This window comes from Perna viridis, chromosome 7, assembly GCF_037379345.1.
Source record: "Perna viridis isolate PV_CMFRI_1.1 ecotype Kerala chromosome 7, ASM3737934v1, whole genome shotgun sequence".
NCBI classification, from domain to species: Eukaryota; Metazoa; Mollusca; class Bivalvia; order Mytilida; family Mytilidae; genus Perna; species Perna viridis.
The window spans coordinates 14,744,636-14,759,058 of record NC_142451.1 but is presented as its reverse complement, the minus strand read 5'-3'; the positions used below and the strand labels follow the sequence as shown (position 1 = coordinate 14,759,058).

The following is a 14,423-nucleotide window of genomic DNA, read 5'->3' as shown; positions in this document are numbered from 1 at the left end:
AACTTGGGGGTTGTTTTTTTTTTTTTTGCTAATATGTTTCAAAAGTAAAGAAATGTGTATTTTTTCGGTTCTATCTTTAAATTAATGAGTAGACATTATATTTTTTGTTCTCTGTCTGGCAAAGAAAACCTGCAGAGATTTAAAGATTTGTATTTTATTATATGAAACCTAATAAAATTGACATTTGTATGTGTGCTTTTTTGTAGGCGTAATCTTTTCCCAAAGAGGCGGAGCTTACCCATGCAATATTGGTTTTAGTGTTTTGGTTATTTCATGGCTGTTTCCTCATTGCATTATATAGGCCCATGTGACCTTTCATGCAATATTATTTGGTTGCTTCAATTTAGAGCATACATTTTGGTACATGCTTGTCGTCTCTATGTTATTCCATAAAAATATCAAAGGAAAAAAGAAGATTCATGTTACAAGTACTACCTAGACAAAGGCCGATTTCCGACATAAACAAATGATTAAATTATTTAAATCGACCTGCTTCTTAGCAAGTAACGTTTACACATCTATAACTATAAGAACCCTTGGTCGTTACAATATTACAGATTACAAAAGTAATTGGAGAATTAACATAGCACCTCATTAAAATCAAATGATAGTTTCCTAAGTAAATCTAGAGCGAGAACATGCTCATGATGTATAAAGATAGAATTTTCGTTAGGACCATCTCTGATCACGGTACATAGACATAAAAGGATTCTTCGGATTAATTTGGAAGATGAAACATATTTGGCACCGGATGAAAAAACTTGGAGCAAATTAAAGCGTGGAACACTTATCAGAACCATTGCCTTTTTGTTTGTGAATATTTGGATCCGTCCCTACATGACACGACTGCAACTTGATCAAGTAAGTGAAATATCACAAGGATTCCAGTGCGGCAATCTTGAAATGTCTCGATTATGTTTATATTTTTGCTAAAATTTCTTACATCCCTACGAAGTCTATGTCAAAAGTAAGTTGTTGACAATTTTGTGTTTCAAGGCAGACTTATATATGTTAAATCTTCAGCAGTAGAATTCTACGCTCACACCACTGATGGTCAGGTTTTCGTGGCAGACGGGTTCGATTTTTGAGTGTAAAGCAAACAACGATAACAGAATCCCACAAGGCCATAAGGAAAAATGAAAAATCAGAATCTATTGTTGCCCTAATATTTTGCTTGTACATGTATTAAATAAAAACAAATTTGGTGCTAAGCGCGGCAGAATAGAAAGCTTGATCCCACCCCTTATAAAAGTCGAATGGTTGCGCCCTTATGTGGAAGTATTACTCGGTTAATGAAAGCTACATTTTATCAAGCGTAGTTCGCCGAGTGGTCTAGAGCATTGGACTAACTGCAGGCGGTATTGCCATAGATGTCAGAGCAGAGAAGGGGTTCGATAACCGCTGAGGAAGCGACCAAATTTGAATCGTAAATTTGTAGCCTCGCATCGATTCCATAGTTTTGATGTAGCTTAGAGTTATATACTTATATGTATATGCATCCTTCACTCATGTTCCTAGCCGTGCATGCTAGATATATACGTGTGTGTGTGCAAAGTAAAAAGCGTGGTTGTTATAACTCAAATACCGAAAAGTGAAGGTACTGCAAATTCGAAAACAGAAACTTATTTTGTAGGATCTCTATTTTCTAAGACAAAACATAACATTCAACACATATTCAAGACGAAAAACAAGTAGTTCAAATAAACACATACATTAAGGTATATTCCACTACAACCTGCTCCATTAAAACAATTACAAAAGTCTTATATGACTGTTATCTTATTATCTGACAAAAAGTACATTTTACAATTACATGTATACTTGAATGAATATTTCACAAACGGTAGATAAAATCAATGTTAATGGATACAATTTTGAATAAAACAGTTGTCAATAACAATTTAAGATTAATTTTTAAACAAAGGGACATCCTGGCACAGTATGGCAGGCATACCCACATTAACAGTTGTTTCTCAATAAAAGAAGCCTAAACTGGACTGCAGAATTTCCATACTTTGCTACCATCGTTTGGACTCAAGGGTCTTAGAAACCACTACCAAAAAAAAAAAAGAAAAGAAAATGTCTGAAAGTAGTTGGTGGTCATGTTGGTGTACTCACAATGCTCGTTGCGTAGTTTGTTTCGTGTTAGTTCTCCTTGCTTTCATTTTTGATGTCGTCGGTTTTGCAGTTCCGTATTGGTATTACTACACCATTGGCAATATCAAATATTATGGAGGACTTTGGAGATGGTGCACTAACACAGCAGGAGTAGTAATCTGTGAAAAAGCTATTGTAGCAAACGATGAAGGTATGTAATGTATAGCATAGACCACAATATACTTTGGAATCTAATATAGGCAACTTATAAACCGAATGTTTATTTTGTAAAAGCAAGTATTTGGTTTAAAAATAAACATACTTACAATCTATTACGAAATGGTATGTACTAAAAGGTTAGTAGTATGGAACGATAGGATGATACATATAACGAGGTGAAGCATGGTGTATATGTCAAAGAAACAACAACGCCGGGATGAAAATGTCAGCCATGTTTGCCTACTTCAATACATTGTCTGAAGTTAAATTACAGCAAAATTATATTTTGAGCATACAATTTATTTCCCTCAGCTCCATATAGACTTTACCAAACTCCGATGAATTAGTGGATTTATCATACATGTAAATATAATGTTGGCATAAAGGCTATTTGAAACATATAAAGTAGAAAATACAAATATATTTCTTTATTATTTTTTAGAAAAAGATCACCATGTTAATGTTTTCGTTTAGTTATGAGTTACGTTTGTGTTAATCGTTTTTGTCGTTAAGGTATGCGTTACGTTTGTTTTAATCGTTTAATATTCAAGCTATTTCATTTACAATTAACTCTAAAAACAATTGATATGAGCGTAGTTGAGTTATAACATTGCTCATGTATCTTATATTACTCGTGTTATCATTACAGTTTGGTTTAAAGTAAACCAGGCCATGCAGTCGATAAGTATGATCTTACTGTTTGTGTCTCTCGTTCTTATGTTTGTACTGGTTGTATTTTGCAAAGGACATGTAGAACTCAAGCTTTCAGTTATTTCCATCTTAATTGGATCAGGTAAAGCACTATTGTTGTGATGTGATTCATTTCACACACAAAAAAAAAAAAAAACAAAACAAAAAAACAAAAAAAACAAAAATAATAAATCCGACATTTTTCCAACGTAGTCGGTATATCTTCGCTTTTAACTCTTTGACCTTAAAGACGCCCATCCATGGAAACTCAAGTCACCTGCTCGCAATTCTGTTTCTCGATTGGCCAAATACTGATAATTTAGTGGCGTTCGAAAATTCGAAAATCGAAATTGTGTGCCATGTGTTAATGTAGAAAATTAATAGTAAAAAGAACAAAATTTTACTGCATCGGCTTTCTTTTTTTAAAGATAGTAATTGTATTAAGTAATGCCGTCATGACGTCATCACTTACAATTTTTTTGTGAAATCGACAACTATGCTAATGAGAACGAAGAGCATATAAAATCCATTTTTCTTTTGCAAAAGGACAAATATTTCAGACTTGATTGCGTCCTTGTTTTAGGCGGTATAAATCGAATATTGTTTGACTCTAACAGGCATACATATACTATCTCTGTCAATGAAAAGCGATCTTTAGATGTGTTTGGAGTTGCTTTGAGGTATTAAGGAGGTAGATCTAGGGTAAGGGACATAACCCTTACAAATCATTGGAACGTTTGTATACAGCATTTTACATCAATCATACGCAAGCATCAAAGTAACTTGGACTGATTTCATTCTGTTTCAATTGAATACTTGATAGGCTTTGGTGAAATTGAATAAGATGCAAACATATCACTGATTGCAAGAGTGGTGTCCCTTATCCTAGGTCTACTTCCTTAATGCGGCAAGAAAAATAGTTAATGGTATTTCGTCTTACAAAATTGATGTAATACTTACATTTGGAACACAAGGGGAAAATACATTGATAAGGCAAGGAAATAGTTATAAGCAATTGAAGCACAAAAGCATAATAAATTTTGGTTAGAAATATGCCGTAAAATGTTACTATTTTGAATGATATTTCACATTTGTTAAAACACTCTAGATCTTAGGTACAAGTAGAAACTGTATCATCATTCGTGCTTAGTGCATTCTACGCGCAGCCAGACCTTCCGTGAGACTTGCTATTCATGGTCCGGGATTTCGTATGAGTAATCGTAAAAGAAATTTACGCCAGGTTTAATCATATACTAGTAATCGTAATTCCGAAATCTTTGAATACCCTCTAATCATTATTTGCAGAACTTTTCAATTTTATACTTACTATGGCGACTCTATCTGTATGGTATATGTTTTTGATATATTTTTAGCTGTTTTTATTCTCATCGGGGTGGTCATATACGGAGCAGCAGCTGACGAACAACTCACTGTTAACTTGAACTATGGTTTTGCATTTGTTGTTGTTGCCGCTGTACTCGCTTTAATAGGCAGTGTCTGCTTATGTTTCGGTATTGCCGAAAAATGGAGAGTAGATCCTGTAGAGTGAAATTAAAAAGCAGTGAGACGACCAACTGAATGTTAGAAAAAAAAATCATACCAGAAACAAAATTAAATGAACCTTATTTTAAAATACTTCTATTAAAATTATTTTTGCATTGATTTGTTTTTACCAGAGAGGTATTAAAGTGTTTTACAAAACCAAAAAAAATCGATATAGAATATTATTGTTACAATCCGACTCATTTGAACAAACAATGTACATCTGTAGTTGATAAAAAAATAGGTTCCGATTAGGTTCCGATTACCAACAATTATCTCTAGATTTTCAAATTTATACCAAACAAAACTACATTTTGCTTGTACCTTGCGAGAACATTAAAATGCCAAAACAAGGGGGAAGGGTGCTATACAAAACACTAAAGAGAAGAAAAAGTAATAAAATGCAAAGATACAAATAAGTATACATTTATACACAAACACATACAAGCACTGTGAACGCCACCAAAACTTAGATAAACTAAGATGCCCGTTTAAGGGAGTAGTGCCTGCTTCATGCGAGATATAAGCCGTGCTCTCATTGAAGGTCTTGTCCGATAAGAGAATTATTAGAAACTGCCTCATCATACCTTTTAATCGTGCCACAAACTTGTTTTAACATAAGTTATAGAATCTAAAAGAATGGTTTGAAGTGTAGATAAAGTTGACATACTATCTATTTATGATCTCAGGGGTCACAAGCTGCATCGAATGTGGTTTTACAACTACCTCATGGGTCGAAAAAATATTATTATGGTAACATATTAATTTCGAGCCGCCACTGACAGATTGATTTTAGTCTGACAGGAAGTGATATCAAAAAAAGTTTCGCGTGGGTTGATTTGTTTTTCTTTTTAGTTTGCTGGGTCTAATATTTCGCATTCAGACGTTTCTACCCTACCGGTGCACCTGGTCCATGCTCCCAGTTGGAGTCAAACAAATCAAACATTACCGCGTGGTAGTATTTTTTGTTTTATTTGTTGGGGTTATTTTGTGACCGTAAATGAAATGAACGACGATCAGATAATTAGATTCTAAATACAGAGTAATCAAGGAAACCAATATTCTAGCGGGAATCAAAAGAATGTAATCCAGGGACAAAGACCAGACATAGAAAACAGACATACACAACAAAGAACATAAAGAAACTAAAATCGTACATACAAAGGAACAAAAGCAAATGAGCAAATCGGACTCCACTAAAAACTGGGAGCATGGACCAGGTGCACCGGTAGGGTAAGCGTTCTCTGCTATTCTAGAAATACCCGCCGAGTTGCTCATAAAAAGTCAAGTCCGGGGTAGACAAACGAGGAAAGGAAAACTATGTCCGGTTGAATAAATCAGTTTTCATGGTGCAGATAGATACACCATAACGATCCACGAGTTCATGATGACGACCATAAAACTTCTGTGGTAATGACTTCAATCTTGTAGCAACATTACCATGTTCCAGAAGCCTATATGTTAAAGTTCTAGCGCGATGCAAAACGTCTGCGTAGTTTCGACAAGCTCTGGCAGAACGTTTGAGGTGTGATATGAACACTCCATACGCAGGTGCTGAAGGGATGTTGCCACAGATGAAAGGAAAGTTGACAATTCTGAATGAAAAGTCATCACGTTTGTCGTAAAGTTTGGTCAATAGTGTTCCTTTACCATCGATTTCTAAGTGTAGGTCAAGATATGAGGCTGACTTCACAGTGTCTGTAGTATCTTTTATCTCAAGTTCTTTGGGGTAGTTGCGATGTATCAAATCCCCGAAACTGGAATTGTTTAAAGATAATACGTCATCTATATAGCAGAAACTGAGATTAAAGAATCCAGGCATACGATATTCTTTCTTTCGGATCAGCCTCATAAGAGTGAAGGAATAGGTCGGCAAGTAAAGGATCACAATTTGTTCCCATTGGAATGCCGACCTTTTGTTGGAAAACACGTCCACCACACTGGACAAATATGTTGTCCATTAAAAATTCCAGCAAACATCTTCCTCTGTATATTTGGAAGACGATTTGGAATTATTTCTTACAAAGTATAGGAATCTCTACCAAGAACTATATATTTGTTTCGGAAAAACAGACAGTCAAACACAACAAAGTACATACAGTAACTAAAATAATACATACAAAGTAAGATAAGTAAATGAGCAACTCGGACTCCACTTAAAATATGTAGAAATGAAATCTGAGGCAACAGTGGTACATGTAAGTGTAAATCACGGGCAATACTAAATAATCAGTGCAAATAAAAGTGGAGGACATGTTCCTAAAAAGACCCTTCTCACTGCCTGCTACTATTCTCATAATAAATGATTTGGTACTTGACACAGGAGCCGTAGATACTTTTTCATAATGAAAAGGGGAATACTAAACAATCAGTACAGATAATAGTGGAGGAAATGTTCCTAAAAAGACTCTTCTCACTGCCTGCTAATATTCTCATAATAAATGATTTACAACTTGACACAGGAGCCGTAGATACTTTTTCATCCAAATACAGATTGGTGAGATTTATTTTTGATGTGGCATCTTTCCGATTTATCGAACCTGTCAGATCGAAACACTTCATGACAACGACAGATTTATCGAACCTGTCAGATCGGAACATTTCATGACAACGACAGAAATTTATGTATATATTTATATGACTTCCGTGGTAATACATGAACGTACAGGAGCAGTCATACAACTTTATGTTGGTTTTGACTGAAGTATGACTGAAATATTTTAGGCCTAAGTAAAATGATCATAAAAATACATTCAGTTTCGTTTTCAATCACAGAAAATATTTAGGTTTCGATCAAGTTAAAACATTAATAAGATAATCATATAATATTAAAATGGGTAAAAAGGGATTTAAAAAGTGTCTAGTTTTGGAAGGGTTTTTTTTTATTATTCGTGGTTCAGTTTAGACAGGCTTCAATCTATACAGTCTGTTCTGTAATTACCGTTAAAGCCGATTCTAATACTATTGAAACCCCAAGAACTTTTCTTGTGTAGAAAGACTGCATAGTATGGCTTGCTATTATAAACTAACGAAACCATTTCGTTTTCTTGACAATACTAGATGTGAACGTATGGTCATCCCTTATATCATTTATCGTTAAGACCTGTGCATACTTTTGATGCAGTGTCAGTTAAAATTTTAGTTTCTTGTTAATTGTCTCATCTCTGACATTGACCTCACCTCACCTGTCTATCATTTTCGTGCCAACTGTCTTAACTTGTGTCAATCCTTGGCTGCCATTCTTGCTGACGCCCAACTACACCAGGCCAGTTGTGACCTTTTTTGCTCAGTAGTCCTCTTCCATGTTGTTTTAGGCCGACCAACCTTTCGCTTTCCTTCAGGATGCCACGTCAATGCTGTCGTACATACCCTGGTGTTGTTCATTCTGAGTACATGTCTAATCATATCCAGGTGTTGTTCATTCCAAGTACATGTTTACTTCATCAATATTTCTTGTTTACTAATGTATCACTTTTTTATGTTGTTCAACGATTTAAGGAGGTAGACCTAGGGTAAGGGACACAACTCTTACAAATCATTGGAACGTTTGTATTTACAATTTTACAACCATCTCATGTAAGCATCAAAGTAACTCGGACTGATTTCATTCTGTTTCAAAGGAAAGCTTGAAAGGCTTTGGTGAAATTATACAAACGTATCACTGATTTTAAGAGTTAGGTCCCTTACCTTAGGTCTACCTCCGTAATTCTTCATTTGTTATTTGTTCTGATAATCGTATCCTTACTATCTTTCTCGGGTATCTGTGTTCAAAGCTTTTTCATGTCTTTCTCTGTTGTTTTCTAGGTTTCGTATCCATATGTAAGGACTAACACTCCAATTCAATATACAAATGTACTAATAAGTTATTGTTTTTATCAACCAGTCCTCCATGTAAAGTATCTTAGTGAAGTAGCATATACAACATTGTAATATTTGATACAACATCATTGACTAGAGTAGTTGTACTGTGATTCTACATGAGAAAAAAATTGCGTCCTATTCTCTCTTTTTTATTAAAAGGAAGGCAGAAAAACTAACGATCTACTCTAAATAATTAGATATAAGAGGTTTTCCGTGGAGGGGTTGAAATGTCATGCCATTGGGTTATTTTTCACCGAAGTTTTCGCTCCAATTCGTTTAACTAACATAGTTTGTATTAAAAATCATCCATCACCATTAATTTTGCCGGAGGAAGCTTGCTAGCAATTTTTCATCTACAATAATAAATATTTAGGCCTCATGCGAAACAAAATTTCGTATTTCCTTTGTTTATGATGACATTGTAAGCTTGGAAAGAAGAGAGACGAATTTGCTTGGTTTTATTCCATTTGTTATTTGTTAGTCATATATTATTTAGCTCACATCAGGTTTTTAAATCTTTAATAGGAAGTTATTTAAAGGGTAAAGAACTTGTAAAATACTACCTCTTGACCTTGCCATTAGGTTTTGTTATATTTGTGCCATCAGGTTTTAAACATTATGGCCAAATTTTGCAATTTCTGGTCAAATGATTTTTTTCTAATATTCTTTTGAACAATTCCATAATTTCTGAAAAAAAGGAAACAAAATTGTAATTATTTCAAGAGCTGTATACACATACCACAATGAATGCACATATCGGCAAAAATACTGAATTAACAATAATTAGACAATAACGACACATCGAAATCAAAATACATGAATGTGAAAGAGTAATCAAGGGAACCAAGGTTATAGCGATAATCAAAAGAATATAATCCAGGGACAAAGACCAGACATGGAAAACAGACACACACAACAAAGAACATAAAGTAACTAAAATCATACATTCAAAGTAACAAAAGTAAATGAGCAACTCGGACTCCACTAAAAACTGTGAGCATGGACCAGGTGCACCGGTAGGGTAATCGTCCTCTGCTTTTCTAGAAACACCAGCCGAGTTGCTAATAAAAAGTCAAGTCCGGGGTAGACAAACGAGGAAAGGTAAACTATGACCCGTTGAATAAATCAGTTTTCATGATGCTGATGGATACATCATAACGATCCACGAGTTCATGATGACGACCATAAAACTTTTGTAGTGATGACTTCAATCTTGTAGCAACATAACACTGTTCCAGAAGCCTATTTGTTAGAGTTCTAGCGCGATACAGAAAGTCTGCGTAGTTTCGGCAGGCTCTGGCATAACGTATGAGTTGTGATATGAACACTCCATACGCAGGAGCCGAAGGGATATTGCCACAGATGAAAGGAAAGTTGACAATTCTGAATGAAAAGTCATCACGTTTGTCGTAAAGTTTGGTTAATAGTTTTCCTTTACCATCGATTTCTAAGTGTAGGTCAAGATATGAGGCTGACTTCACAGTGTCTGTAGTATCCTTTATCTTAAGCTCATGTGAAAACAGGAAACAAAGACAATCTACATGTAGCAAACAGAAAGAAATCGATTCCATATAAAAACAAGACTACACAAAAAAAAAACAGAGTGCAAGGAATATGTACTCCCACAAAACTGCAATGATATAAAGTGCTTCGGCAGGGTATTCATGTTATTCTTCACCAGCTGCATCCTACATATTGCAAAGGAGTACAATCTACAAACATGCAGCTCACCGCACCCGATGCAACCCGTGTTATCCTATTAAATAGACCTTATGTTAGTGGGGTTATGTTTCTCAATAGACTATTCGACTATAACACAAGTTATGGGATTACTCTCTACAAATAATGTAACACTTTAAATAATACACCATGGTAGTTTATAATATGGAGTTATCCTATTCAAGTAATGTAACATAGTAAATGGACTGTTTTAATGATTTAGTACGGTGTTACCTTATTCAAGCATATAACCTAGGTAATTTCTTTTTGCTTAAAAAAAAACTAAAAATTACCAAAATCATTTGGTAATTCTACCATTGCAAAATCATCTTGTTTCTGTAAGGTCCTGGAATAATAAGCACTTAGATTGTAGTTGTTATAACGTTTATACAATTTTATAGATTTATATGTTTTAGCACATATGCACAAAAAAATGTTAATTACTAGCGCTATCCTCCCACAAAAAAATAACTTCTAAAAGACTATTGGCCATTTGAGGTTGGTAGTTGGAAATATGTTTGTCTAGTCTGATATCAGTATTTATAGCTTTGCTAATTTGTTTAATAGTTTTTAATGAAGTATTTGAAAGTTTCAGATCTACATTATACACATACATGATTTTTAGACAATTAAATCATAAAATAAATTTGTGTGATGAATGCGACTTGAAAGAACTTTAAAACAAATCCTACAAATAATATGAATCATTAGGCATGTTAGGTACACCAAGAGTGCACAGGTTTAACAATAAACTGTTTTTAGACTTCTTGTTGAAAAACTGTTTATTTCTGCTGTCATAAAAAATTCATCTTACAATTTTGAATATTACCGGTATGCACTTGACAAAAGCAATATACTTTGACAACTCTTTATACTTACATGTATTCTTCTTGGGTAAGTGTTATGATGTCAGATTCTGAAATTGGATAGATTATTTTAAGCATTAAATATACTGGTACAAAGCATATGATTGAACACATTTCAAACTAAAAACTTCATGACCATTTTCTATATAAAAACAATTGCCATAGAAATTGAAAGAACAGTTTTTAATACAAATATTGTATACTGGAGGGAAAATAATCAAATGACCAATAGTTCAGGCTGCTGAGGGTCATATGGCAATATATATTGGCTGGTTAGTCGCCCCCCCCCCCAACAAAAAACCCCAAAAAACCCCAAAAAACAAAAGACAAAAAACTTATATTTATTATGTTGTTCATTTGCCAGTCAATTTGACATCTAATGGGATGCAATCGCAAATAAAGTGAATATGACATCACTAATGAGATTGGTGAACTCTCCTATATTGTAATTTGGCCCAAAGTATCTTGTCATAACTAATTGCTATATTATACCTTTCAGATATGATTTTTGTAGAAGGTAAGAGAAAAACAAATTCTTAAATAATGATGTAATGCTCTTTATTTGATAGATAGGTGGTCCATATTATGGTCCGCATAACTTATATGGACCAGTTGATAAACATACATCGGACTTGAGCCAACCTAAGAATAAGGGGCCAGAAACAATTTACTTGAGTAAAAAGTATTGGATCACTTTGAAATTGTACCATACCCCTCAAAAGATGGTTAGGATTGATTTTGTGGGCTTTGACTGAAACCATTTATGGAAGTGGCCACTTTCGAATTAGGTCAAATCCTAATCCTGTTTCTTATTGTAATCATAGTTCAAAGCTGTGTAAGTTTGATTGATGTGTCCATACATCTACTTACCCAAACTGCACTTTGGGCAGCATGTTATTTTTATTCGATTTATGATATTGTATTTATATACATATTGTACATATACCATTTGTAATGTGCAAATACACTTTCTGTATAATATCTGGGTTTCCCTTTAAGAAATTGCACATCTTTGGTGTGCCCATTTCTATGACCTGATCTTGAAGATCAACCCCCATCACACATGCCTCCACTCCAGTGTCTGCTAGTTCATTAATCTATGAGATAAAATAAGCAATTTTTTCAACATAATTATACAATACATCATTATCATGACAATTATTACCTGTGCATTTTGATATGATGCTAAATAATGATACTGATAAAATATTTAGGAGCTCACTTCACTTTGTAACATCAAAAAGAATGTGTATAGAAAAACCAGTGTATAGCATATGCAAAGTTTTGTTTCAAAACCAAGACAATAAGTTGGAAATGACAAATTATACTTCCTAAAATAGAAAAGAACAAAAAAGAGTAATGTTATTGTAAATTACTGAAATGGTAAGATGTAAAGCACTACAAACTTTCAGATAATGGGGAGTAACTCTTTTGTTTGTTCATAATTTAGTTTATTTGAGAATAAATTCAAATCAGATGTTCGTTTTTATATTTTTCTTTCAGACATCATACTGAGTTTAGCATAACAAAATAAACGTAATAAAATTGGTTGAACAAATATATTATAGTAAAGACAGTATTTATTATACATAGACAATAACTGTATTTACCATTACAACTGATATTTTAACTTGTGTTTTGTAACAGAGAAATTGAATACAAGAATGAAAATTAGGGTAGTCTGAACAACCCCCTTATCTGACCATAAATCTAATTATAGTGTACAGACCAAACGACTCTATTGTTTACATTTTATCTTTTTTTTCTAATTTGTTCCTTCAGAATTTTCACTTACTAAGGAACAAATTTTTTAATGATTTCCTTTGATTTTCTTTGTGGTTCTGGGGGTTCTTTGTTGACGGATTTTGCCTTCACTTGAAACATTTTTTTTCTTCTACTGTCAGTTTGTTCCAACCATATGACCACTCAGTAATTGCACTGAATTTGTCTGAAATTTATTGGAACATGAAAAGAGTCAACTTTATGCATTTTGATCAACGGTTTACAAACAGTTGCAAATATGATCCAAAGATACCTACTGCAACTACACATTTTTGCTAATAATTCATGGCTATTAGGTAAAAGTAGAAGATGGATGTCACTGTTGAGGAAGTTATAAAATTTCCTCCCCTTTACATTTTATTGCTCCATACAGGCTTTATATAGTGTTTTGTTTTTATTTATAAGCCAAATTTAAGTTAAGCTAATAAAAATGTACTATGTGAAAAAAATATAAAAAGGGCAGGGCATGCTGACTATTTATTTATTTCCTTTTTAATATAACAGGTCAATGAACATGATGAAATAAAAGAAATCAATATGTATATATGATAAAGATGGCAATGCCTGCTTGCAGATCTGGACATTTTTTTTTGCATAATTTGTAAATGAAAAATCGTTAGCATTCAGGTGAACCAACAATTTTGCACAAAACTGTACTACAATGTGCCGTTACAAAAACTAAGGACTGGGGTTTAACTTTCACTTGATACTTAACTATTTATTATTTAAGCACCACAAATTCTATTAAGTAAGTTTGTATGATGTTTACATGAAATGAAAGAAAAACAGTCATCTTTATTTTCCTGCACATAACAGCTGTATGAGGTCATACCCCTAGAGTAGACTGGTTTTGTCCTCTCATATTTTCTCCCCTGTTCCACCTTGTCCTGTTTCCAATCCAGTCCTTATTTTAAAATAAATTATATTTCCTTGTAAATATGCATTAACCATTACCTCTTTGGCATTCTTCAATGTTGGCATATATTTGGAGCTCTCAAATGTAAAAAAAAAACAGATAAACTCAGTTGAAATCCCGACTTAAAAACATTATACATCGTTGTTTTTCCAAAAAAGATGGTACACTTATATACAAATATATAGTTCTTGGTAGAGATTCCTCATACTTTGTAAGAAATAATTCCAAATCATCTTCTAAATATACAGTGGAAGATGTTTACAAAATGCTGGAATTTTTAATCGACAACATATTTGTCCAGTGTGGTGGACTTGTTTTTCAACAAACGGTCGGCATTCCAATGGGAACAAATTGTGCTCCTTTACTTGCTGACCTATTCCTTCACTCTTATGAGGCTGACTTTATAGCTGATCTGATCAGAAAGAAAGAATATCGTTGGCTAGATCCTTCAATCTCAGTTTCCGCTATATAGATGACGTATTATCTTTGAACAATCCCAATTTCGGGAATTTGATACATCGCATATATCCAAAAGAACTTGAGATAAATGATACTATAGACACTGTGAAGTCAGCCTCATATCTTGACCTACACTTAGAAATCGATGGTAGAGGAAAACTATTGACAAAACTTTACGACAAACGTGATGACTTTTCATTCAGAATTGTCAACTTTCCTTTCATCTGTGGCAACATCCCTTCGGCTCCTGCGTATGGAGTGTTCATATCACA

The 14,423-nt window shown here is 33.7% G+C and overlaps 1 protein-coding gene across 1 annotated transcript; it reads left to right on the top strand.

The window, feature by feature from the left end:
- The first annotated feature begins 1,954 nt into the window (after positions 1 to 1,954).
- LOC148611484 (uncharacterized) lies at positions 1,955 to 4,668 on the top strand. The gene is made up of 3 exons (XM_088592076.1): positions 1,955 to 2,308; positions 2,966 to 3,109; positions 4,380 to 4,668. Exons 1-3 carry the CDS (start codon positions 2,080 to 2,082, stop codon positions 4,553 to 4,555), a joined length of 549 nt encoding a protein of 182 aa, XP_088448202.1. The 5' UTR covers positions 1,955 to 2,079; the 3' UTR covers positions 4,556 to 4,668.
- Positions 4,669 to 14,423: the final 9,755 nt, after the last annotated feature.

Coding starts and splice junctions, on each gene's coding strand:
- LOC148611484 (XM_088592076.1), top strand. CDS start 2,080: ATGTCTGAAAGTAGTTGGTGGTCATGTTGGTGTACTCACAATGCTCGT. Junction 2,309..2,965: donor TATTGTAGCAAACGATGAAG/GTATGTAATGTA, acceptor TTATCATTACAG/TTTGGTTTAAAGTAAACCAG. Junction 3,110..4,379: donor TTCCATCTTAATTGGATCAG/GTAAAGCACTAT, acceptor ATATATTTTTAG/CTGTTTTTATTCTCATCGGG.